The 24,455-nt window shown below is 37.8% G+C and overlaps 1 protein-coding gene across 4 annotated transcripts in view; it reads right to left on the bottom strand.

Annotated features, from left to right (window-relative positions):
* DDHD1 (DDHD domain containing 1) overlaps nucleotides 1–24,455 on the bottom strand; it is a gene marked incomplete at its 5' end in the record, with an annotated part of 79,520 nt that overhangs the window by 48,277 nt on the left and 6,788 nt on the right. For 2 of the 4 annotated variants that reach the window (XM_081096014.1, XM_081096016.1), the window contains 2 exons: nucleotides 3,616–3,636; nucleotides 4,232–4,405. In XM_081096014.1, coding sequence (XP_080952140.1) covers nucleotides 3,616–3,636; nucleotides 4,232–4,405 — 195 coding nt within the window. The remainder of the gene's footprint in view (nucleotides 1–3,615; nucleotides 3,637–4,231; nucleotides 4,406–24,455) is intronic. The other 2 variants (XM_081096015.1, XM_081096017.1) reach the window with 1 other exon arrangement.

Below are 24,455 nucleotides of genomic sequence, written 5' to 3'. Positions count from 1 at the left end.
AAGTATCTAAATCACAAATTTTTGTGTACTAAAAGAGTTATGCACAATCTATTTCATCAATGTATTTAATTCAATGCTTACTTTGAAATTAGTAGGAAAATTAACAGGGAGAAAATACTAAACATATCCAATATACTTGTGGCAATAGTTACCCTAACCAAAATACAGACAAAGTCAGAAAGAAAAAGTACTATTTTAGTGTAATGTCTTTTAAGGCAAGAATTCTGTTTAGTTTCTTAGCAATTCCCCATAGAACTTAATAAGAGTTGCTAAATACTATATTTTAAAATGCTTTCAATTATTAAATGGGATTTTTTCCCCCAGAAAGCCTCACCTGATTAACTCCACTGCACTGTAATCAACAACTCTCTTTATTCCAAATCTCTTTTCAGAGTGTATAATAGTCACTATCTACTGTGTTATCTTGTACTTACTTGTTGTAACTGTTTTCATCTGTAAGCTTTTCCTTCCCAAAAGGCTTAATACCCTTGAGATTCTACAAACCCTATTTCTTTCAGAAAAGTGCTTAGCATACAGTATTATGTGCACACGAAAGCATTCAAACTCTCCTGAAAATATGAAGAGTCAGGCTTTATCACATATACATGAGAAAATTTAGGTGGAAAAGGTATTTCCCCCTCAAATTAATGAAATATGAAATTTCAGAAGCCTGGTGGTAAGAAGCAAAAGAAAAGTTTGTAATATTTTTTTTTTATCTTTGTAGTTGTGGTAAATTTGAGTTATTTTTCCAACAAAGATATCTTTTTGGACAGCAAATACTTTTTCCTTAAGACCAATGATAATTTTCAAATGTACAACCAAATTTTCCATAATCTTCAAAGTCAAATGTCACATCTTAATACATAAATGTTTTACATAAAATTGAATAACCAATAAAATGGTTGGAAATTTAAAACAGCATAAATACTGAATTGAATTTATAATCTTTGTTAATAATAAAATATGCTGATATTTTGCTGATATGCCATAGTATATTTTTAAAAAGGAAGTTTTCTTCTAATGAACTTCAAAGAATCATCACTTTGAAAGATTACAATGCAAAAGTGTTTTAACAGTTTAACAATTTCCTGTTATTACTAACTAGAATTTTACCACTCAGTATACTTGGTATATCCTAAAAGCTAGCAAAATATCCTATATAATAAAAGTCTAATATGCTAAGTGTCAAGTCATCTGTTCAACCAATAAAAGCGTAATATGCTAATGATATGCTAAGGTGTCTCAACTGCTCCCTATGACGTTCACTGACCACCAGGGGGCAGACACTCTGACTGGTAGGTTAGCTTGCTGCTGGGGTCTGGCCAATCAGGACTGAGCAAAATGGGCCAGACATGCCCTGGAGCCCTCCTACAGTCCCTCCCTAGGCCTTATCGTGCACCAGTGGGGTCCCTTGACCTGGCCTGTGCCCTCTCGCAATCTGGGACCCCTTGCAGGATGTTGGAGAACTGGTTTTGGCCTGATCCCGCAGGCCAGGCCGAGGGACTCCACTGGTGCACGAATTCATGCACTGGGCCTCTAGTATTATTATAATATCCTACACTAGTACTCTAGAATCAGCATATACACGCAAAGGCATAATGAAAATCTACTCACACAAATAAACTATGTTCTTTATAGACATATTAAATGATTGGCTCATAATTAAGAAACTTTAATCGGTTGCCTCCTGCATGCACACCTACTGGGTTCCACAATCTGGATATGTGCCCTGACTAGGAATCAAGCTGGTGACCTTTTGGTGCAGGGAACCATGCTTAATCAACTAGGCCACACTGGAAAGGACTACATTTAACATTTTAATAGGGAGTAGAAATATAGAGGACACATGAAATTCTATTTTTTACTGTAATAGAAACAAGATTCCAAGTACATGAGATCTAGAGATAAAACAGAGCTGACGAACTTCCACAGGATGAATTAGTAAGTGGAATAGAAATGTTTTGAAAACAGATTGAGAAAGGGAAACAATCTACTTATATTTTTATTATTCATATCATACTTGTTCTCCTTTAAGCTCTTAGGATTTGGGGGTTTATTTTTCATACAGACAGTCCTCGGGTTACGTTGGACTCGACGTACTTCGTTTCGTGGTTACGTTGCCATCTCCCATTTATTTATAAAAAAAAAATTCAGTCATTTTGACATATATACATACGTGTTTTATGTTTTTTATTATTTATTTACCACAAGTAAAGGTCAGGAATTGTTATCTTTCTTTTAAATTTTTTTTTACTGTCTCACTTCAATACTGCTCTGTATGTGCTCCATGTGAGTGACGTAGGTGCTTATGTAGGTGGGTTCTGACTTACGGGAAAATCGCGTTACATCGCGCCGTAGGAACAGATCTCCCATGTAACTCGAGGACCTACTGTACATTAATAGTAAAGAATTTGGGTGGATAAACTGGGTTCATTAAGGTGAATTGCCATTTTTGAGGCAAGACTTAAGGAGAATTAATAGAAAGGGAAAAGTATAAATTCAGCCTTCTCCAATAGCAATGAAATGATATAAAATAAAGGCCAGTTCTTCAAATACTATAAAGTAGGCTTTTGTGTTTATTTTGGTAGTGGTGATGAGAGGTTACAAAATATTTCAGGCACTAATAAAAGATCACAGATATGTAAAATTTACTATTTGTGCTATAACTGGGAAAGTATTATCTCTACAGCAATCTGCAGGAATGTACAGAGAGCTTGCTCTGTAGACACTGAACTGCTCTTTATACACTGATATGTAAAAACCTTGTTCTTGGCCCTGGCCCACATGGCTCAGTTGGTTGGAGCCATTGTCCTGTATACCAAAAGGTGGTGGGTTTGATTCCTGGTCAGGGCACATGCCTGGGCTGCAAGTTCGATCTTCAGCTGGGGCACCTAAGGGAAGCAGCCAATCGATGTTTCTCTCTCAATCGATTTCTCTCTCTCTCTTCCCCTTCCCCTCTCTCTCAAATCAATAAAAAAATTAAAAGCGTTGACCTTGGATTTTACACTGAAATGAATACATGTTTGACTCTACAGATTAGGAAAATGGTATTTAAAATTTTTCGAGTATGTTATCTAGCACATAATAGACAACTATTATTAAATACATTTGTTAGATTTAATTGCCAATTTATTCAGAAGCCACAACTTTCCTCAATTATGTAAATTTTTAATCAACTAGATACAAAAGAGATTTTAATTTGGTATAAGCTAAATTATAGTTTACATGCCTGTGTGTGTGTGTGTGTGTGTGTGTGTGTGTGTTTAGGGAGAGATAAGAGTAAAGAGTAGGACAGAGAAAAGACTTGGGATGTTTCTTATTACTTATAAGAAAAAAAAAAGCCAATTTAAAGCTATTGTTTTGCCATTAATTATGTTACAAAAACAATTATTTCCAATGACATTCATTTCTTCCAAACTGCATTCTGTGAATTACTTGATCAATATTCTGCTTTGGAGATATTTAAGAGGGGAAGGAAAAGAATCACTTAATTTACCAGATTTAACAGGGCTTGCCAAGAAACCTCCCAAATAAAGGCAAGCATGGATGAAGAAACGCTTAAAAAAGAGAGAGAGGAATCTACAAATTCTAATCCACCTATACTGTTATACTCACCAGAATAGTTGATCCCACTGCCTGCAGTAAATGGAACAATAGAAGTATTTTTAAATGTGTCACATATTTTGAATTTTACTCAAGATTAAACATAACAAAACATAGTAATCTTGGCTATTATATAATTATTTTAAACTACTGCACATATATTCAAATGCTGAATAAGGAAATGTAAGCAGTAGATTGTTTAAAATTAAAAGTGGGTTATCAATATGGAGACATCTAAGAGATACAAAAAAGAAATATTAACAAAACTGCTCTTTTGATATAATGATAAGGGATCTTTTTATAAGTTCAATTTTCTTTAATAACTACAAACTACTGAAAAGAATGAATTTAGAAAAAAAGAATGAATTTAGAGAGCACATTATGACAACTTGTCATTTATAGTAAATCATGTTATGCCATTGAACATACACACTAAGTAAAATAGAAATTGAGATAGTTCAGAAATTCATAGACATTTTAAATTTTAAAATAATTATGTTTAAAATAATGAGAAGCTTTATAAACTTGAATACCCTTAAATTACTATGTCAAAATTAGAAAAAACTCTAAACTTTATCAACAACTTACTTGGTTTATATAATGTGTTAAATGTATTAATTGGTCTTACCATCTTTTCCATCTATGGATTTTGACACATCCATTTCAAAACTTTCTTGTATCTGCTGACCTCTAAAACAGCTGAGATGTTCTTGCTCAATTAAATTACTTTCTTCTTCTTCTAGAGGCTGCCAAGTACCATCAATAAACCACTGTCCACGCATTACTGGTATTTTATCAGCCTCTAAAAAGAGAAATCACAGAATTATACATTATAGGATCCTCTAACTTCCCATAAAATTCCTAACAGAATTACAATTTTATGTTTTGCTACGGCTAAAACAGACTTTCATGATTAAAGTTTTAAATTTCAGATTTCAAGCCACAAAATATAATTTTTCAGTATATAATTTTACTTTCATTAAATATTAAAAATAAAAGTTACTTTGGTATTGGAAAGGTAGGTGAGCAGTTATCTATATAACTGAGGTCCTGAGTAACCAAATTAGGAAACTAAGAGGTTTAAGAAATTCATATAAGACTGTGGAGAGTTCCAATGTGTTAGAAAATATTGCTATAAAATTCCCAGAAGTAGTCCGGCTGGTGTGGCTCAGTGGTTAAGTGTCGACCTATGAACCAGGAGGTCATGGTTTGATTCCTGAACAGGGCACCAGTATTTCAGGTTTAGTCTCCAGGATGGGGCATGCAGGAGGCAGCTGATCAAAGATTCTCTCTCATCATTGATGTTTCTCTCTCTCACTCCCTCTCTTTTCCTCTCTGAAAATTTATTAAAACAAAACAAAAACTCCCAGAAGTAGTTTAATAATAACGTGTGTGCACTTTCTAGAGCTACTGTGTAGGTTATAGGCTCCCAGAATTGCTGAATAACTGAAACCTTTATTATAGTAAGCTCCTCAATTTTTAAAAATAATTGAGGAAAACTTTTTTGAATAACTAAATAATTCTTTGATTAAAACACTGTTTCTGTAAGCCCAAGACTTTCAGTTGCTATTTCTTTAAATAAACAAATGTCAGCTAAGCTATGCTGAATCCTTTAAAATTTTAAAAATAAAGCAAAAATAAAATGGAAATAACAAAGCCCTAAAAATAAAAAACAAAATGAAACAAATGAACTTAATTAAGTTGCGAGTAGATGGTTTAATCACATGTATAAAATTATTTCAAATAAATTATTTGAAACAGTAATTTGTACATATATATTAGGATATTTGTCATGGATAAAAAATGCAAACATACCTTAAAACTTTTACAGTACCTACACTTTATAATTGTTAATAATTTTATAATATTGGTATTGTTAATTTAAAACTGTAGGTTAAGATAACTAAATTAACTTTGTTAATATCATAGAAATCAAGATTCTTTTGCACAAGAAAAAAGATACAATATAAAAGTTAAAGAAATAAAAACTCTATAATTTTAAATTTCAATTAGAAATGTCACCATGAACTAATGATGAATTTTCTCTCTTAAAAATATCCTAAGCTTTGCCCACTTGATAAGGCCTAGAAACAAAGACCAATCCAGGATAAGTGAGGGCTCCCAACATAAAGATTGTGATCTCTAAATATCACTTCCCACTAAAAGAAACCAAGAGTCCTTGAAGAAATGGCTAATTTCAGGTTTAGGATGGGAAATGAACTAGATGGTCCTGAAACATTTTATTGTAGCAAACTTGTACTGTGATGTAGTCAAAATCCACTATGTGTTTCTATTTCTTCTTGCATTGTGCCATACGGTTGACCCTCAACATGGGTTTGAACTGTGAGGGCCCACTAACACACATAATTTAAAAAATATACATGTTTTATTGATTTTTAGATAGCGAGCAAGGGAATTCGATAAATGGAAACACTGGTGGGAGAGAAATGTCATCAATCGGCTGCTTCCTGCACACCCCGCACTAGGGATGGAGCCCACACCCCAGGCCTGTGCCCTGACCGGAATGGAACCGCTGCCCTCTTAGTCACCAGGCTGACGCTCAATCACTGAGCAATACCAGCAGGGCACAATTTTTAAAAACTTTTTCTTGAAAAAAAATGGTGGCAGAGTAAGTGGATGCTGCACTGACATGCTCCCAGGAACAAACTGGTATTACAACTAAAATACAGAAAAACTTCCTGAATAATCAACGGAAAATTCGCAGGAAAGAACCCCGACACAGGAGGACCAAAAGTGAAGACCATTAGAGACTAAAGAAACAGAAAATCGGGAAAAACACAAAAAACAAAACAAACAAACCAACTTTTTCTTTAGCTTTTTATTGTAAGAACACAAATATATAATATACATGAAATAGAAAATATGTGTTAATCAACTGTTTATGCTATCAGTAAGGATTCTGATCAACAGTAGGCAATTACTGTTAAACTTTGGAGGAGTCAAACGTTATAGTATATGGATTTTTTTACTGTGTGGGGGTCAGCATTCCTAACCCCTGGATTGTTTAGGGATTAATTGTATTCTACTATAGCAATTCTGCTATGTTGAGGTGTTTGCTGTATTATTTGGTATATAAGGTACTCAAAAATATTACAACTTCATTGACAATTATGGCTTTTAACGAAAAGTATACTCTGGCCTGGCTGATGTGGCTTAGTTGGTTGGAGTGTCCTTCCTTAAACCGAAAGGTCATGGGTTTGATTCCCAGTCAGGGCACAGGTTTCAGGTTTGATTCAGTCAGGGCATGTACAGGAGGCAACCAGTTGATGTTCCATTCTAATATCGATGCATCTCTCTCTCTCTCTCTCTCTCTCTCTCTCTCTCTCTCTCTCTCTCTTAAATCAATAAACATATCCTTGGGTAATGATTTTTTAAAAAGTATACTATGTTGTGTCTAATAATTTTTTGCCTAGTTTCTACTTTGGAGATTGCAACCTCTGCTTTCAGACTATTTCAGTTTGCCTGCGAATATTTTTTTTTTTGCACATCCCTTTTTTATCCTTTTAAATCACTGTGCTTTAGATGTGTCTCCTGTATACAGCATAGGACTGGGTTTTGCTTTATGAAGCTATTTGATAATTTTTTCTTTTAATAGGTGAGTTAAGCTTATTGATGATTGATATGTTTAAACTCTATAATTATCATTTTTATTATTCATATTTATCCTTTTTCTTTCTCTAGTTGCTATTTTTTGCCTTTTTTGTTTTAGTGGTTGCCTTTGCCTGTGTATGAGTACATGTTATGTATTTTAGAGTTTCCTAAATCTCTCTTCTGCTTACTTAACTTTTTATCATCTGGCCCCTTTAAGTGGTATCCCCTAATTCCCACTCATTACTTATGCAATAGGGAATGATTTTATTTTATTTTTCCCTTTACTTATTTTTATTCTTTCTACTTTGTTGGAACATATAACAATTATATCCATGTTTCCACAACTGTTTTAGTCTTGGATCTATAATGAAATATATTAAATTCTCATTAAATATTTCCTAAATTCTTTCATGTTCAAAACTGATACTTGAAGGACAGGCTGGCTAGCTTGAACTTTGTTTCCTTGTTTTTTTTTAAAATGCTATTGTATGTAGCCTTCCTTTGCATATTGTTTTTCAGAGGTATGATACACATTCTACTTTTTAAAAATTGGCAATAGTCTTTTTCCCCATTGGAGACCCAGAAAAAAATTTGTCTTTAAACTTTAATAGTTTCACTAGTCTTTAAAATCTAATAATTTATCACTCAGAGTTCACTGTTCTGGATCAATCCGTTCAGGGTAGGCCCTTTTAATATGTAGATTTCCATTTTTCTCTAATTTCTGAAAAGTTTCCCAATTATGGTTTAAAAATTTGTTCTGTTCCATTGATTTATTTTTCTTCTTCAGGAGCTCTGTAAGTATTTTGGGTCTTCCTTTGCCTTTACTGCATGTCACCCCCTTTCTCTCTGACACTTTTTGCTTCTCTCTATATCTCACGTTCATTCTTTTGGTTGTTTTTTTCTTCCTTTCACCAATGCCCCTTTCATTAATATCTCTATTAGTATGTCCACAAGTTTGAGGACATTTTATTTGGTTGGAGTGTTATAATATAGTTTTTCTTTGTTTTGTGTTTGCTTTTGAGGGAAGAATTTTTATCAGTGAAAATGCATTAACTCACATTTTCTGTATTCCTCTTAAAGTAGCTTTCTATGATGTTTATTTCTATTCCTGAGCATTTTATGGATAGAGTTCAAGCGAGTCTGCTTCTGCAGGTTAGTAAGAGCAGAAGCTTTAATGGATGATGTCGTGGTGGTAGTGGGTGGGTGGGGATACAATTTGTGTGTCTTGTTTCTCTTTCGTTTCCCTAAGACCCTAATTTTCTCCTTCCTTCTTTCCTCTCACTGCCACGGCTCCAAGGGACACCTTACTTTCTTGATCTTCTCCCCGAGTAGGAATGTTTTCCTAATGTTGCTACTTCTGGTCCCTCTGACTTTCACACACCTCCTCCAGCTGCTGCTATGAATCACTAAGTCCCAAGTCTGTGTTCATATTTTGCCAGTTGTGCGGGGGAAGTTTTCTTTCTGAGGGTAATTCTGTTTGAACTTCATTTTAACCTCTGATATCCTCTCCTGTTTTTCACAGTCAATAAAGCCTTTCCTTGCCCCCCTCTCCAGACAGAAGAATACAAACTTGCTACTCCACCTGTATCCCCTATCAGAGCGAATGATATGACTAATATTCAGCCAGTCACCCAAGAAAGTAATCTGGGAGTCATCCAAGATGCCAGCTCCTCAAATGGACACCAAGTACTGTTTATTGTATCTCCTAAATCACCCTCATCCCTTACTCATCAGGCCTACAGTCAATGCCTAAGTTCACACTCTTATCATTTCTACCTGTTTTATTTCAGAAACTTTCCATTTAAACTTATATCCTTAGCTTCAACTCTCACCACCACCAAACACCTGCTCACAGCATATGTGTGTAAAAGTACATGCACAACACAGACTCCCCCTAGTTTCTTCTCTTTAGACACATGCTCATCTTTTCTAGAGTTGTCAGAGAACCTTTCTAAAATACAACAAATCATGTTATCCTAATACTTAAATTATTTTATGGCTCCTCATTACACTCCAGATAAACTCTGATTTATAAGCTCTTTATGATTTTTCCTTGGAATACCACTGATGCTACTTTAGATGTTTTTTCATCTAACTAATATCTGAATGTCTACCATGCACCAGGCACTAGAGCAGGCTCTGGGGACATATAAGATGATGCTGATGGCTCCTGTGCTTTCCATGTCGAGGACAGTTCTCTGAGTTGTACTTCTGTATCCTGCATGTACTGCTCCTTCTAGCTGGGATGCTCTTCCCCATTTTCTTCACTTAGCTAACTCTTATATTTATCTTCAGGAAGCCTTTCATCATAGTGGTCCCTTCTCTGTGATTCCAATGAATTAATTATGCACATATCTACCAGTGTGTGTATTTGTGTGTGTGTGTGTGTGTTCTTTTTGTATTCTGTTTTGCCTTCTTCACTTCGGTGGATCCTTGGATATAGGTACAATGTTTTCAGAAGATAAGTACCTATCATAAAGTATGATTTCAATAAAGAGATGCTGAATGTTGCTGAACAAGATACATCTCATTGTGCCCCCAATGGTTTGGTAGCCTGAGCACTTTCATTAGTGCTCCAAATTGGGCCTTCCTCAGGTTGAGTGGTGCGTGCCACCTATCTGTTTAAGTTGGTTTATGCTGCAGGGTGTGTCACACTCTATTTTCTGGTTCAGAGGAAAGAATTTGACTATTTTCCAAGAATAAAAAAATGGGATTTTGAGGTGGTGAACATTTTGTTAAAGGATGACAATAAAGAAAATAACAGAAAATAACATAAATCATAAGCATACAGCTCAATGGCTTTTTACAAGTTAACTATACCCAGATCAAGAAAGAGAACAATGGAGGAACCAAGATGGCGGCATAGGTTAACGCCGGAGTTTGCTGCCTTGAACAACTACTTCAAAAGTGAAACTAAAAAACGGAACGGACATCACCCAGAACCACAGGAACGCTGGCTGAGTGGAAGTCCCACAACTAGGAGGAAAGAGAAACGCATACGGACACTCAGACGAGGCGCAGTGCTAAAGTCAAATTCTGAGGTGCGGAGTGAGCGGAGCGGGCTGGCGGCGGAGGGCGCGGTTGGCGTTTTCAATCGGGAGGGAGTCGCAGACTCTGAGCTCCAGATACGGGCGAGTCTTTAGGGACCCAGACTCAAAAGGGAGAAGCGGGACTGTCTGGCTTCGGTCAGAGCGAGTGCAGCTTTCTCTCCGAGCTTTGCAGTGGGTGCTGGGACTCAGAGAGGCAGAGCCCCTGGGGACAGGACTGAGAGCCGCCATAACTGCTCTCTCCGGCCCACCCTGTTGATCCTGTGCGACCTGTGCGACCCGCCCCGCCCAAGCCCTGCACAGAGGCATTTGCCGGATAGCCTCAGGCAAACGCCAGATTAGCACCTCCCTAGAGGACAGAAGTTCTCTCACTGCTGACACAGCTGATTCTCATAGCCACTTGGCCTGGAGGTCAAACCCTCCCTGGTATTAGCTACAACAATCAAGGTTTAACTATAAGACTGCGCACAAAGACCACTAGGGGGTGCACCAAGAAAGCATAACAAAATGCGGAGACAAAGAAACAGGACAAAATTGTCAATGGAAGATATAGAGTTCAGAACCACACTTTTAAGGTCTCTCAAGAACTGTTTAGAAGCCGCCGATAAACTTAATGAGATCTACAAGAAAACTAATGAGACCCTCGATGTTATATTGGGGAACCAACTACAAATTAAGCATACACGTACTGAAACAACGAATATTATACAGACTCCCGACAGCAGACCAGAGGAGGGCAAGAATCAAGTCAATGATTTGAAATGCGAGGAAGCAAAAAAACACCCAACTGGAAAAGCAAAATGAAATAAGAATCCAAAAATGCGAGGATAGTGTAAGGAGCCTCTGGGACAGCTTCAAGTGTACCAACATCAGAATTATAGGGGTGCCAGAAGATGAGAGAGAGCAAGATATTGAAAACCTATTTGAAGAAATAATGACAGAAAACTTCCCCCACCTGGTGAAAGAAATGGACTTACAGGTCCAAGAAGCGTGGAGAACCCCAAACAAAAGGAATCCAAAGAGGACCACACCAAGACACATCATAATTAAAATGCCAAGGGCAAAAGATAAAGAGAGACTCTTAAAAGCAGCAAGAGAAAGACAGTCAGTTACCTACAAGGGAGTACCCATATGACTGTCAGCTGATTTCTCAATAGAAACTTTGCAGGCCAGAAGGGAGTGGCAAGAAATATTCAAAGTGATGAATACCAAGAACCTACAACCAAGACTACTTTATCCAGCAAAGCTATCATTCAGAATTGAAGGTCAGATAAAGTGCTTCACAGATAAGGAAAAGCTAAAGGAGTTCATCACCACCAAACCAGGATTATATGAAATGCTGAAAGGTATCCTTTAAGAAGAGGAAGAGGAAGAAAAAGGTAAAGATACAAACTATGAACAACAAATATGCATCTATCAACAAGTGAATCTAAGAATCAAGTGAATAAATAATCTGATGAACAGAATGAACTGGTGATTATAATAGAATCAGGGACATAGAAAGGGAATGGACTGACTATTCTTGGGGGGGGAAAGGGGTGTGGGAGATGCGGGAAGAGACTGGACAAAAATCGTGCACCTATGGATGAGGACAGTGGGTGGGGAGTGAGGGTGGATGGTGGGGTGGGAACTGGGAGGAGGGGAGTTATGGGGGGGGAAAAGAGGAACAAATGTAATAATCTGAACAATAAAGATTTAATAAAAAAAAAAGATACTCATAGGAAAAAAAAAAAAAAAGAAAGAGAACATTATCAACTCCTCAGAAGACCTCTTCTCACATCTCCCTTCAACCCTCACCAAAGGTAAGCATAATCCTAACTTTAGCACCACCTATTAGTTTTACTTATTAATAATTTATATACTAGAACCATGTAGAATTTACTGTTTAATTTGGCTTCTTTGGCTTAGCATTATGTTCGTAAGAGTCATTTACACAGATGGGATTATTTTTATGGTTAAGGTACTTGCCAGAGGTGAGCATCACATAGCTGTGAGCTATGTTCCTGATCTAGCTACTTCTACCATTAAAACAATTGTAATTAATAGAGACATCAGCCAGCAAATCCCTAATTATATGCTTAATTAGATATTCAATCATCAAGTCAATAACGGGTCTCCATAGGGACCAAGTTCTAATGCTGGAAAACCACCCTAACTGGGCCTATCAGTCATATAAATGAAGAACTCTCTGCCAAAACCGGTTTGGCTCAGTGGATAGAGCATCGGCCTTCGGACTGAAGGGTCCCAGGTTCGATTCCGGTCAAGGGCATGTACCTGGGTTGCGGGCACATCCCCAGTGGGGGATGTGCAGGAGGCGGCTGATCGATGTTTCTCTCTCATCAATGTTTCTGACTCTCTATCTCTCTCCCTTCCTCTCTGTAGAAAATCAATAAAATATATATTTAAAAAAAAAAAAAACTCTCTATTTTGGATTGGAGAAGATTATCCTGCCTCTACAATAGAGATACCTTTTCATCCTGGCTCAGGCTCAGAATACCCCATGCTAGGCTGCCCTCATGCCTATATATAGTTTTTACCTCAATTGAGCTCTGACATCCCACATTAAGCCATCATCCCTTGTGGGCGCCCTCCTTGCCCAACTAGGCCTCCAATATCCCATGCCAGGCTGCTTCTCATATAGATACCTCTTTACTCAACCCCATGCTAGACTGACATTATTGTATGGAAAAAGGAAAAGAGAGGAAGGCTAATGTAGTGGTTCTCAACCCAGAATGATTTTGTCTTCCAGGGGACATTTGGCAATGTTCAAAGGCATTTTTGACTGTCACAACTTGGGTGGTGGTGGTGGTGCTGGTAGTACTACTGGCATTTGGCCACAGATGTTGGTAAACACCCTACAATGCCCAGAACAGCTACCCCACTCCACGCCATCCTGCCCAGCAACAATACATTATCCAACCCAAATGTCAACAGCGCCGAGGCTGAGAAACTCCGGATTAGAAACACCTTTAAACGGAAAACATGGGTTCTTTTTGCAGAGTGATTCTAGAAACACAGATGTCTTGCAGAAATGCCTGAAGGTGTGGTGCAAAGACATATACCTTGGCATTGTTGTAACAGAAAACAAAAGAACAGTCCTAGGCAGTGGGGCTTAGTGGACAGAGCATCGGGCTGAGGACTGATGGGTCCTGGGTTTGATTCTGGTCAAGGTATATACTCTAGAGCAGCGGTTCTCAACCTGTGGGTCGAGACCCCTTTGGGGGTCAAACAGCCCTTTCACAGGGTCGCCTAAGATCATCGGAAAACACATATATAATAACATATTTACATATTGTTTTTGTGATTAATCACTATGCTTTAATTATGTTCAATTTGTAACACTGAAATTGGGGGTCACCACAACATGAGGAACTGTATTAAAGGGCTGTGGCAGTAGGAAGGTTGAGAACCACTGCTCTAGAGCAATTCTGGAACATTTGGACAAGAAGATGCATATAAAAATGTTTATTACAGAAATGTTTATAATGGCAAAAAGAACCGCAAACAGCCTAAGTGTCCAAAGAGGAAAACAAACTGTGGCACACCCAAATGGCCTCATTTGAACTTAATCATCTCTTTAAAGGCCCCATCTCCAAATACAGTCACATGGCAAGTTAGTGGTAGTAAGGCCTTTAATACATGACTTAGTTGAAGACACAATTCAGCCCACAGCAGTCCTCAAGAGTTTTTATTACATAACTAGAGGCCTGGTGCACGAATTTGTGCATAGGTGGGGTCTCTAGGCCTGGCTGGCGATCAGGGCCAATTGGGCCTTCTCACCCAGTCCCATCAGAGCCTGCTGGCCAGGGGGAGAAACAGGGGGAAGGACCATGGGAAGTTGGCTGTGGGAGCGCACTGACCAACAGGGGGCAGCTCCTGCGTTGAGCATCTGCTCCCTGGCGGTCAGTGCACATCATAGTGACTGGTCGACCATTCGTTCCGGGCATTCGGGCATAATGGTCATTTAGGCTTTTATATATATAGATCCTTGCAGTCATTCACATTACATTTTCATCCTTTTCTCAAATTGTAATTCACAGAAGGCAGATTTTACATGTTGTTAGCAATTTCTACATTTCAAAATGGAAAATGGGCTTAAATCAGAAGCATTTTGGTCCTTACTCTTTGGAGTTTAATATTTTGGTGGTTCTAGGCAGTGCAGAACTTTACATGCTTAGGGAAAAAGTTCTCTTTAAGTACCTGGCTAGTCAAAAAATGCTGCATATATGGGAGAGAAACCTGTGCCAAAAATGGAGTATATAATCTTAACACAGATTTTTGAATTTTTTAATGTTAATTTTAGCTTATTGGAAATATTCCATGCAATACTGACTATGAACATTCTATCAGATTATTGAAGTAAAAAATGAATTAACATAGTTGGAACTTTTAGAATCAGCAATTTGTCATTCAAACCTGTCTATCTTATCTTCTCATTCTATACTCTCCATATTTTCCAGTTTTAATCTGTGGTCCACAAGCTTATCAGAATCACTTGAATGAAATTAAAAGATGGATTTTTAAAATTCCTTGCTATACACAACAAATCAGTCTCTGAAGATAGGGTTCAGAAATGAAATTCTCCAGGTTATTATTGTAAAGCAAATGCTCAGAAGTGACTATTCAGTTTAAATTAGTAATCTCCAAAAATATTTTGAGTACATTCTCACACATATACATGTAAATTATGCATATGGATTACTGTTCTAAAATGTTTTATACAGTATAAAACATACAAAAATAAAAATTTGGAAGAATGAAACAAAAAGTAAATATAAAGTTAAACATTTTTCATTGTGACGCCTTCAATAGAGCGTTTGCATACTCCATTTTAGAGACCATTGGCTTAAATTATGAGGATGTTTGCATCTTTAATTTTAGCACTATTTCCTTCTGAGCTCCAGACCCATATATGAAAACACCCACTAGATCAGTGGTTCTCAACCTTCCTACTGCCACAGCCCTTTAATACAGTTCCTCATGTTGTGGTGACCCCCAATTTCACTGTTACAAATTGAACATAATTAAAGCATAGTGATTAATCACAAAAGCAATATGTAAATATGTTATTATATACGTGTTTTCCGATGATCTTAGGCAACCCCTGTGAAAGGGCTGTTCGACCCCCAAAGGGGTCGCGACCCACAGGTAGAGAACCGCTGCACTAGATGCTTCTGTAGCTGGATATGTAATAGGCACCTTAAATGCAATATGTCAAAATAAACTATAATTTAGCTTTCCTCACCTTCCCTAAGGTGAACCTGGGTAGGAAACCTCCATAACCCAAGTTAAAAACATTATAGAGATAACCTGGATTACCCCTCCACTTACTCATACTGCACTGATAGTGTACATATTCTACTTCCTTAACATCTACCTCCACCTCTCCAGTAACCATTCAGAGTACTGCCCTAAACCTTCACTGTTTCTCACTTGTAAGCCTGCAAAAACTGCTTAACTAGTCTCCCTGATGATATCACTTTTCCAGCTTCCCAATTATGTTCCACACTGTTGCCAAAAAATCTCAATATGTAATCTGACCAAGTAATTTCCTCATTTTATACTTTCCAATGTCTCACTTTCATAGAATAAAATTAAATTTTCGGTATGAAAATTTAAGGCCTGTTCTGATCTAGACTCTACCTATCTAGTTCCTTCCTCTACCCTTTTCTACCATATTCCCAATGCTCCTGCTAAACAGAATCTCTGGAGTCCGCTGAATGCATGAGTTGTCCTTTATGACTCTAAGCTTTTAAACATACAGTTCTCTCTGCCAATAATACCCTTCTTTAATACCCAAATCAAGCATAAATTTCTCCGGAAAGCTTTTTGTCAACTTAAGGTAGTTCACTTCCTTATTTCTTAGTATAGATGAATATTTATGGAATAAAGTTATAGAAAAACAAACATCTTTTGTAAAAGAGAGGAACAGGGTAGTAAAAGGAGAAAAAGATTTGTGTAGTTAAAATTCAGAATGTCAGTTCCCTGGCTGGCTGGGTAGCTCAATTAGTTAGAGCATCATTCCAATATGCCAAGATTTTGATCTCCAGTCAAGTCACATATACTAGTAAGCAGCAACTGATGAAGGTAAAATAAATGGAACAACAAATCAATGTCTCTCTTCCCCTTTCCCCCTCTCTAAAAATCTATAATAATAAAAGTGTAATACGCTAATTAGACAGGATGACCTTCCAGACAAAGCTGGGTCCCAGGTGCTGGAGGGAAGGCGGTGCCGGCAGCCGGGGGGAAGGAAGGCCTACTCTTACACAAATTTCATGCATTGGGCCTCTAGTCAATAATAAAAAATAAACATGTAGTTCAGTTGTTTACAGCTGTAAACAGGGCTAATTATAAAAAATAAATTCAGATTGTCAGCAAGCATAAAAGCAAAAACTTGAACATATGCAAAAAGAAGCTGAGGAAAACATTTATTACTAAGACTAAAGTCACAAGAAACTTATTTGAGGAATATACTTAGAAAATCATCAACTAGATGGAATAAGCAGTAAAAGCAGGCAGTTCTTATATAGGTTACAAAATAATTCAGGATATTAGGTATTGTTGGCATATAACCTTCACACCTGCTCAGGTGGTATAAGTTGTGAGCTCATACATGGATATAGGAGAAAGGAAACTGGCTAAGGACTCAGAAGGCAAAGGCTCTAATTCCAGTTCTATCCCTTAGCCTCTCTGAACCTAGTTTATCATCTGTAACATGAGGATATTCTATCTCACTTCAGGGTTATAATAGGAATTAGTAAAATAATGTATGAGAAAGCACTTTGTAAACTGTAAGATCTTACTCTAAATTATGGTATTATTCTAATTTACATAATATCTTTTAAAGTTTCTAAAACCACATGCAATGGTGAAATCTGGCTATATGAAAACTAGCCTTCTAGAATTCTCATCCATTCGGCTTAACTAAACTCCCTTTCCCCCTAATATCTCTTCCAAAATGAAAATTTCACACTTTAACAACAGGAGAAGCAGGCTCAGAAAATCAAAAACTAAATAAAAGCTAAAACCTGCAGGGGAGCTCACTATAGACACACTGTGACTGGCAGGTTAATGCACATTTACTTCCTGGTGGTATCAGTAAAAGGTGGGTCCTTTGATGTAAAAACAGGGATCCTTAAAGAGTCTGTGTTTTACAATGAGCTGTAAGAAACAAGAGAAAAAGAAAGGTAGAGACTAGGAAACATGAGACATTAAATGCAGCAATTGGTTTGGTACACCATGGGTATTATGCCAACAAAAAGAGGCAGCAGCAAAGAGTTTTGAGGTACAAGTTTAACAACTGCTTCTATCCTACAGCCCATTAAAGCAGCAATAGACTTTAATACAAGAAATAAACCACAGACAATGGGGACATTTTTAAATGATAAAGGCATTGTTTCATCAAAAGGATATAACAATAATCCTAAATGTGTAAGCACCTAATAACAGAACTTCAAAATACATAAAATAAAATCTAATAGAACTAAAAGAGTAAATAAATAAATCCACAATTATAGTTGGGGGATTTCATTCTTCTCAATAACTACTAGAGTGATTTTACAGAAAATCAGTAGAGATATAGAAGTTTTAAATTGGAAAGACAGAGCAGAAATAGGTGGGTAAAAGAACAGAGGCGAAGCAGCTTTGAGACATTTAGACTGGCAGAATTAATGACAATGTTATTAATGTAAGGTCTACAAACCCGTGCAATCAGAATCACTTGGGATACCTATTAAAGAGGAAGATTCGCAGGCTTTGGGTTCAGATCTCTTGAATGTAATATCCTGAGATGATCTGAGAATCTACCTTTTTAACAATATTGCACTTGACTGTTAGGCTCAATGAAATCTGCAAACTACTGGTCCATAGGATGCTATTCCACAGGCAAGGGACCCCAGGAGAGATAATTCAGAGGTTGAAGAGTTTTCCACTGTCCTCATCTCACCTGGAAAGGTCTTCATTTTGTTCAACCTCAGCATCTACAAGAGTAATCAAGGCCCTCGAATTGTGAAACTTTGTGATTCCCAGAACTCTCAGGGGGTGAGATTAAGCAGGGTTAAGATTTACATGCGCGTGCACACAAAAAGAAAGAAAGCAAGACAGGTAGGGGAGGTGGGGAGAATATGTATGTGCTATATGTATGCGTTATGTGTATACATGTCTCAAATTTAAGGTGAAGTAATGTTGGTACAGCCATAGATTCCCACTCTTTTTTACAAATAAATTTCTAGAAGCTAGGCTTCTAGGTTAAGAGCCAATATACCAGCCTTGCTTAAATAAAATAGCTAACACTTATTGAACCAGGTACCATACTAAGTGCTCTACATATCTGTATTTCAATATTCATAATAACCCCATGAAACAGAAATTATTATCCCCATTTACAAAGGAGAACTGGGCCACAAAGAGATGATAATTTACCCAAAGTCACAAGGATTCAAACTAAGGGATTTGACAACAAAGATCTGTTCTCTGAGCCCATGTGGCTTTTATTGCCAATTCTGGATAAGGAATCGCTTGCTGTTTCAGGTCCTTAAGGGTAGATTGATTTTTGAAGCTTGTTATTGCACCAGGTGCCAGAACCGAACTGTCATCCTACCATAGTGCTGGTTCAACTGCAGGTCAATTAAGAAAAGTTCTCATGCTGAGGTCTCTACTGTAAGGGGAATTATGGGCCATTTCTGTCTTGCCAACATGGCAGAAAGCAAAGAACACCACTGGCTCTGCCTCCACTGAAAACTGAGTAGTCTTTTCAGAAAGCTGTAAAGTTCTCTATTGTATCAAAAGTCCGGGTAGCTGATTAGAGATGCTCTAAATGAGCTTTTGGGATGAAGTCAGTACCTCCCCAGTGATAGGATTTACATATCAAAAAAAGCAGATGCTCAAGAATTTAGAATGCTTTTTATAGGGACAATTTTGTCTTTTCTCACAGGCAGATTTGTAAGAGAATCATTGGTGCACTCCTCTGTGTCCAAGCCAGGAAGAATCAAGACAAGACAGTACAGCTCTTTCCCGGGCCTGAAAGACTAGGCAAATCAGTCAGTTCTCACAAGAGCAGGCAACAGTTAGAAGGTTCTAGGACTATGCCTAATTGACAATTACCTGGAGTCAAGGCCAAGAAAATGCTAAGTCAGTAAAGAGACAAATCCAAATACGAGACTTGAAAGCCAAGAAAGTAAAGTGGGTTATAAATTTGAACAGACAGAAGAGGCAGGCAAATGGAGAAGTAACAATAGCCGTTACATAGAGCTTACTATTTATCATGGGATGTTTCAAGGTCTTTAGATATTTTAACTAATGCAATACAACAATCTTAAGAGGTAGGTACTATTATTCATATTTTACAAAAGAAGAAACTGTGGCACAAAGAATTTAAATTGCCCAGTTAGCAGATAGTACATGCAGGGCTGGAATTTGGGCCCAGATAGTCTGCCTTCATTTACATTCATAAACGCTATACAATGCTGCCTCTCTAGTATAATAAAAATTGAAATGGAGATGGCAGAGATGAAATTAATGAGCTGAAGTAGGGTAAGAATTTATTTGAAAACAAATGTGTGTCAGGTTCATCCTTTATGTGTTACCTATCGTACATTTTGATGGGTTCTACATAGAAGACAGAATCCTGTCGGGCAATCAGAATTCTAAACAATCCAATCTAGTATTCCAGTGTTAGAAACATTCATTATATGTGTTACACCCTTCTCCACAAAAAAAAAAAAAAAAAAAAAGTGTAATAATGCAGTTTACATAACAGGCTAAATAGTAAACAGGTTAAAAACAAACTGCAACTATATAAAAAAAGATATTCTAAATAAAATATAGAATCCTAGTTTTTTCTAACGAAAGGCAAAGAGCAGAACCATGGGTGGTGGCGGTAATCTTAAACTAGAAGAGTTAAGAGTGGTTGGTTATACAATATGAAAATGTCAAGCAGACAGGCTGGTGTGGTTCAGTGGTTGAGCATTGGCCCATGAACCAGGAGGCCACAGTTCAATTCCTGGTCAAGGCACATACCGGGTTGTGAGCTCGATCCCTAGTGGGGGTGTGCAGGAGGCAGTCAATCGATGTTTCTCTCTCTCATCCATATTTCTATCTCTCTATCCCTCTCCTTTTCCCTCTGTAAAATCAATAAAAATATATTTTAAAGAAAAGAAAATGTCAAACAAAGGTATGTGTCTTTCATAAACCTTACACATAGGTAGACCTGTCTCATTTAGTGCTGGCCATACAGGAAGGGCTCATTTCAGCAACAGATAACCAGCATGGAAGAGTGAGTGCCACGGAAAGTGCTTGAGCATCCATCTTGTGCTTTCTTCAGTTTGAGCGGTCCTCAATAATCTCTTTGTAGACTTTCTCAAATGACTATCTTTTGATTCACAGCAGAGATTTTCTTTTCCAAACATAAACAAACTTGTGGTTACTCAATGTTAAAATATATACCAGATGTTAAAATGCAAGTTTTACTGAGGCCTAGGTGGGTGAATCTGGTAGATGTGCAATACCTTGGGCCCACCTGGAAGCAACTCTATAGAATGAGAAAAAAATAACAGATTCAGTCAATAAAATACTAACTGAAAGTTGATCATTTGTAATAAGCAGTAAAATATAAGGTGGGACTGCTTTCAACCATGTCTATATTGAGGTTCAAAAGTAATTCTTACTCTGCTCCCTATGCATCATCTACAGTTCCTGAGCAGCATATTTCATGGACTATGATTTAGAAGTCTTAGGTTTCAGCACAGTTCATCAGTTCTTTGTCCTGTATCATGTGTCCCAAGGGCTATCCTGCATCAATGTTCAGAATGATGGCTCACTGAGAGGCGGTCCAAGGAGTATTAGTAATAGAGAGATTTTCATTCATATAGTTAAAATTACACTCTAGCAAATGAAAAATTAATTCTCAACTACTTGAAAAAGTCATCCATTCAGATGGAATTTGTATTTCTCTAAAATTTCCAAATATCTGAAATCTCAGGGTACAGGGTACAGAAAATTACTATATAAAAAAAGATATTCTAAAATATAGAATCCTAGTTTTTTCTAACGAAAGGCAAAGAGCAGAACCATGGGTGGTGGTGGTAATCTTAAATTAGAAGAGTTAAGAGTGGTTGGTTATACAATGAAAATGTCAAGCAGACTGGCTGGTGTGGTCCAGTGGTTGAGCATTGGCCCATGAACCAGGAGGCCACAGTTCAATTCCTGGTCAAGGAATTTTCAAAGGCTGCCTGGCCCCCAACAGAACAGCCAGTCATTCAACAGATTTTATTTGAACATACAAGTGCAATGATTATAAAAATCATCTAGACATAGCTTAAAGTAGTAAGACAAAAAATAATGAGTATATAATTTACTCTTGTGTGGAAATTTGATAAAATTAGAAAGCAGTATATAAAACAATTATTTTTATATGATCATATCAATATTTTTACTGTCTTTCTTTAGTTCTCTGACAGATGATTCCTACTTTTCACAGCCTTGAATTTAACTTATCCCCTAAGCCAGGGATATCAAAAAGTATCTGTATTATGCTTCTCATCCCATTAATCCATTCATCTGTCAGTGACTCAACATCTTTTGCTGGCACTATTTCCCTTTACTAAGGCAGACTTTTAAAAGCAGAATTATAGGTTATACACAGTGGCTATAAAAATTATTTTCCTTGTTCTACTTTTAACTGAGCTTCTAGGAATATATTGTGGCAAAAATGAAGAGATTGTATCTACACCCTCCATCAGTGTTGAAGTTTTTCTTTTTTTTTTTTTTTTTTTTTTTTTCTTTTTTTTTTTTTTAATTAAATCTTTATTGTTCAGATTATTACATTTGTTCCTCTTTTTTCCCCCCATAACTCCCCTCCTCCCAGTTCCCGCCCCACCATCCGCCCTCACTCCCCACCCATAGGTGCACGATTTTTGTCCAGTCTCTTCCCGCATCTCCGACACCCCTTTCTCCCCCAAGAATAGTCAGTCCATTCCCTTTCTATGTCCCTCATTCTATTATAATCACCAGTTCATTCTGTTCATCGGATTATTTATTCACTTGATTCTTAGATTCACTTGTTGATAGATGCATATTTGTTGTTCATAATTTGTATCTTTACCTTTTTCTTCCTCTTCCTCTTCTTAAAGGATACCTTTCAGCATTTCATATAATCCTGATTTGGTGGTGATGAACTCCTTTAGCTTTTCCTTATCTGTGAAGCTCTTTATCTGACCTTCAATTCTGAATGATAGCTTTGCTGGATAAAGTAATCTTGGTTGTAGGTTCTTGGTATTCATCACTTTGAATATTTCTTGCCACTCCCTTCTGGCCTGCAAAGTTTCTGTTGAGAAATCAGCTGACAGTCGTATGGGTATTCCCTTGTAGGTAACTGAGTTTCTTTCTCTTGCTGTTTTTAAGATTCTCTCTTTATCTTTTGCTCTTGGCATTTTAATTATGATGTGTCTTGGTGTGGTCCTCTTTGGATTCCTTTTGTTTGGGGTTCTCCGCGCTTCTTGGACCTGTAAGTCCATTTCTTTCACCAGGTGAGGGAAGTTTTCTGTCATTATTTCTTCAAATAGGTTTTTAATATCTTGCTCTCTCTCATCTTCTGGCACCCCTATAATTCTGATGTTGGTACGCCTGAAGCTGTCCCAGAGGCTCCTTACACTATCCTCGCATTTTTGGATTCTTTTTTCATTTTGCTTTTCCGGTTGGGTGTTTTTTGCTTCCTCGCATTTCAAATCATTGACTTGATTCTTGCGCTCCTCTGGTCTGCTGTCGGGAGTCTGTATAATATTCTTTATTTCAGTCAGTGTATGCTTAATTTCTAGTTGATTCCCCAATATAACATCGAGGTTCTCATTAGTTTTCTTGTAGATCTCATTAAGTTTATCGGCGGCTTCTAAACAGTTCTTGAGAGACCTTAAAAGTGTGGTTCTGAACTCTAGATCTTCCATTGACAATTTTGTCCTGTTTCTTTGTCTCCGCATTTTGTTATGCTTCCTTGGTGCACCCCCTAGTGGTCTTTGTGCGCAGTCTTATAGTTAAATCTTGTAGCTAATTCCAGGGAGGGTTTGACCTCCAGGCCAAGTGGCTATGAGAATCAGCTGTGTCAGCAGTGAGAGAACTTCTGTCCTCTAGGGAGGTGCTAATCTGGCCTTTGCCTGAGGCTATCCGGCAAATGCCTCTGTGCAGGGCTTGGGCGAGGCGGGTCGCACAGTATCAATAGGGTGGGCCGGAGAGAGCAGTGATGGCGGCTCTCAGTCCTGTCCCCAGGGGCTCTGCCTCTCTGAGTCCCAGCACCCGCTGCAAAGCTCGGAGAGAAAGCTGCACTCGCTCTGACCGAAGCCAGGCAGTCCCGCTTCTCCCGTTTGAGTCTGGGTCCCTAAAGACTCGCCCGGATCTGGAGCTCAGAGTCTGGGACTCCCTCCCGATTGAAAACGCCAACCGCGCCCTCCGCCGCCAGCCCGCTCCGCGCACTCCGCACCTCAGAATTTGACTTCAGCACTGCGCCTCCTCTGAGTGTCCGTATGCGTTTCTCTTTCCTCCTAGTTGTAGGACTTCCATTCAGCCAGCGTTCCAGTGGTTTTGGGTGATGTCCGTTCTGTCTTGTAGTTTCACTTTTGAAGTAGTTGTTCAAAGCAGCAAACTCCGGTGTTAACCTATGCCGCCATCTTGGTTCTCACTGAAGTTTTTCTTGATAAAAGAAAACACGCACAGGTCTTAAATCAGATTACCCCACAATCAGGGATTCTAGAATTGCCTACCTCCCCACTTCTTCTGCCAATAATTTTCACTGTAGACTTCCTGTGAAAACATTCCCCATTTCCCTATCTCTTTTCTATACCCCTACTCTCCTCATCTAATGTCCATAAGTCTCCGTGGGTTCTGTGACCAGCTTTTTCTTGCTCTCTACAGGAAAGGATCAGCCCTAGGGTTCTAGACATCAAAGATCTTAGCAAAGCAGAAATGACAGATCATGATGTGGAGATTAAAGTCCCAGGAAATAAAATTTGGAAGGTCTCTTTTATGACAAAATAGTAAAGGAGGAAAGAAAAGAAGGTGCAACAGATGGAGGAAGGAAAACCATACTAAATACTTTGAGTATTCATATAAAGCACTTGTATGACAGGCAATACACTTGGGCCGTATACAAACAAGGTGGATCAATAACTGACATTAGATGAGTTTTTAAACTAATGTACATTGCAA

This window comes from Myotis nattereri (assembly GCF_964212035.1).
Source record: "Myotis nattereri genome assembly, chromosome: 1".
NCBI lineage: Eukaryota > Metazoa > Chordata > Mammalia > Chiroptera > Vespertilionidae > Myotis > Myotis nattereri.
This window is presented reverse-complemented; position numbering and strand designations above follow the sequence as displayed.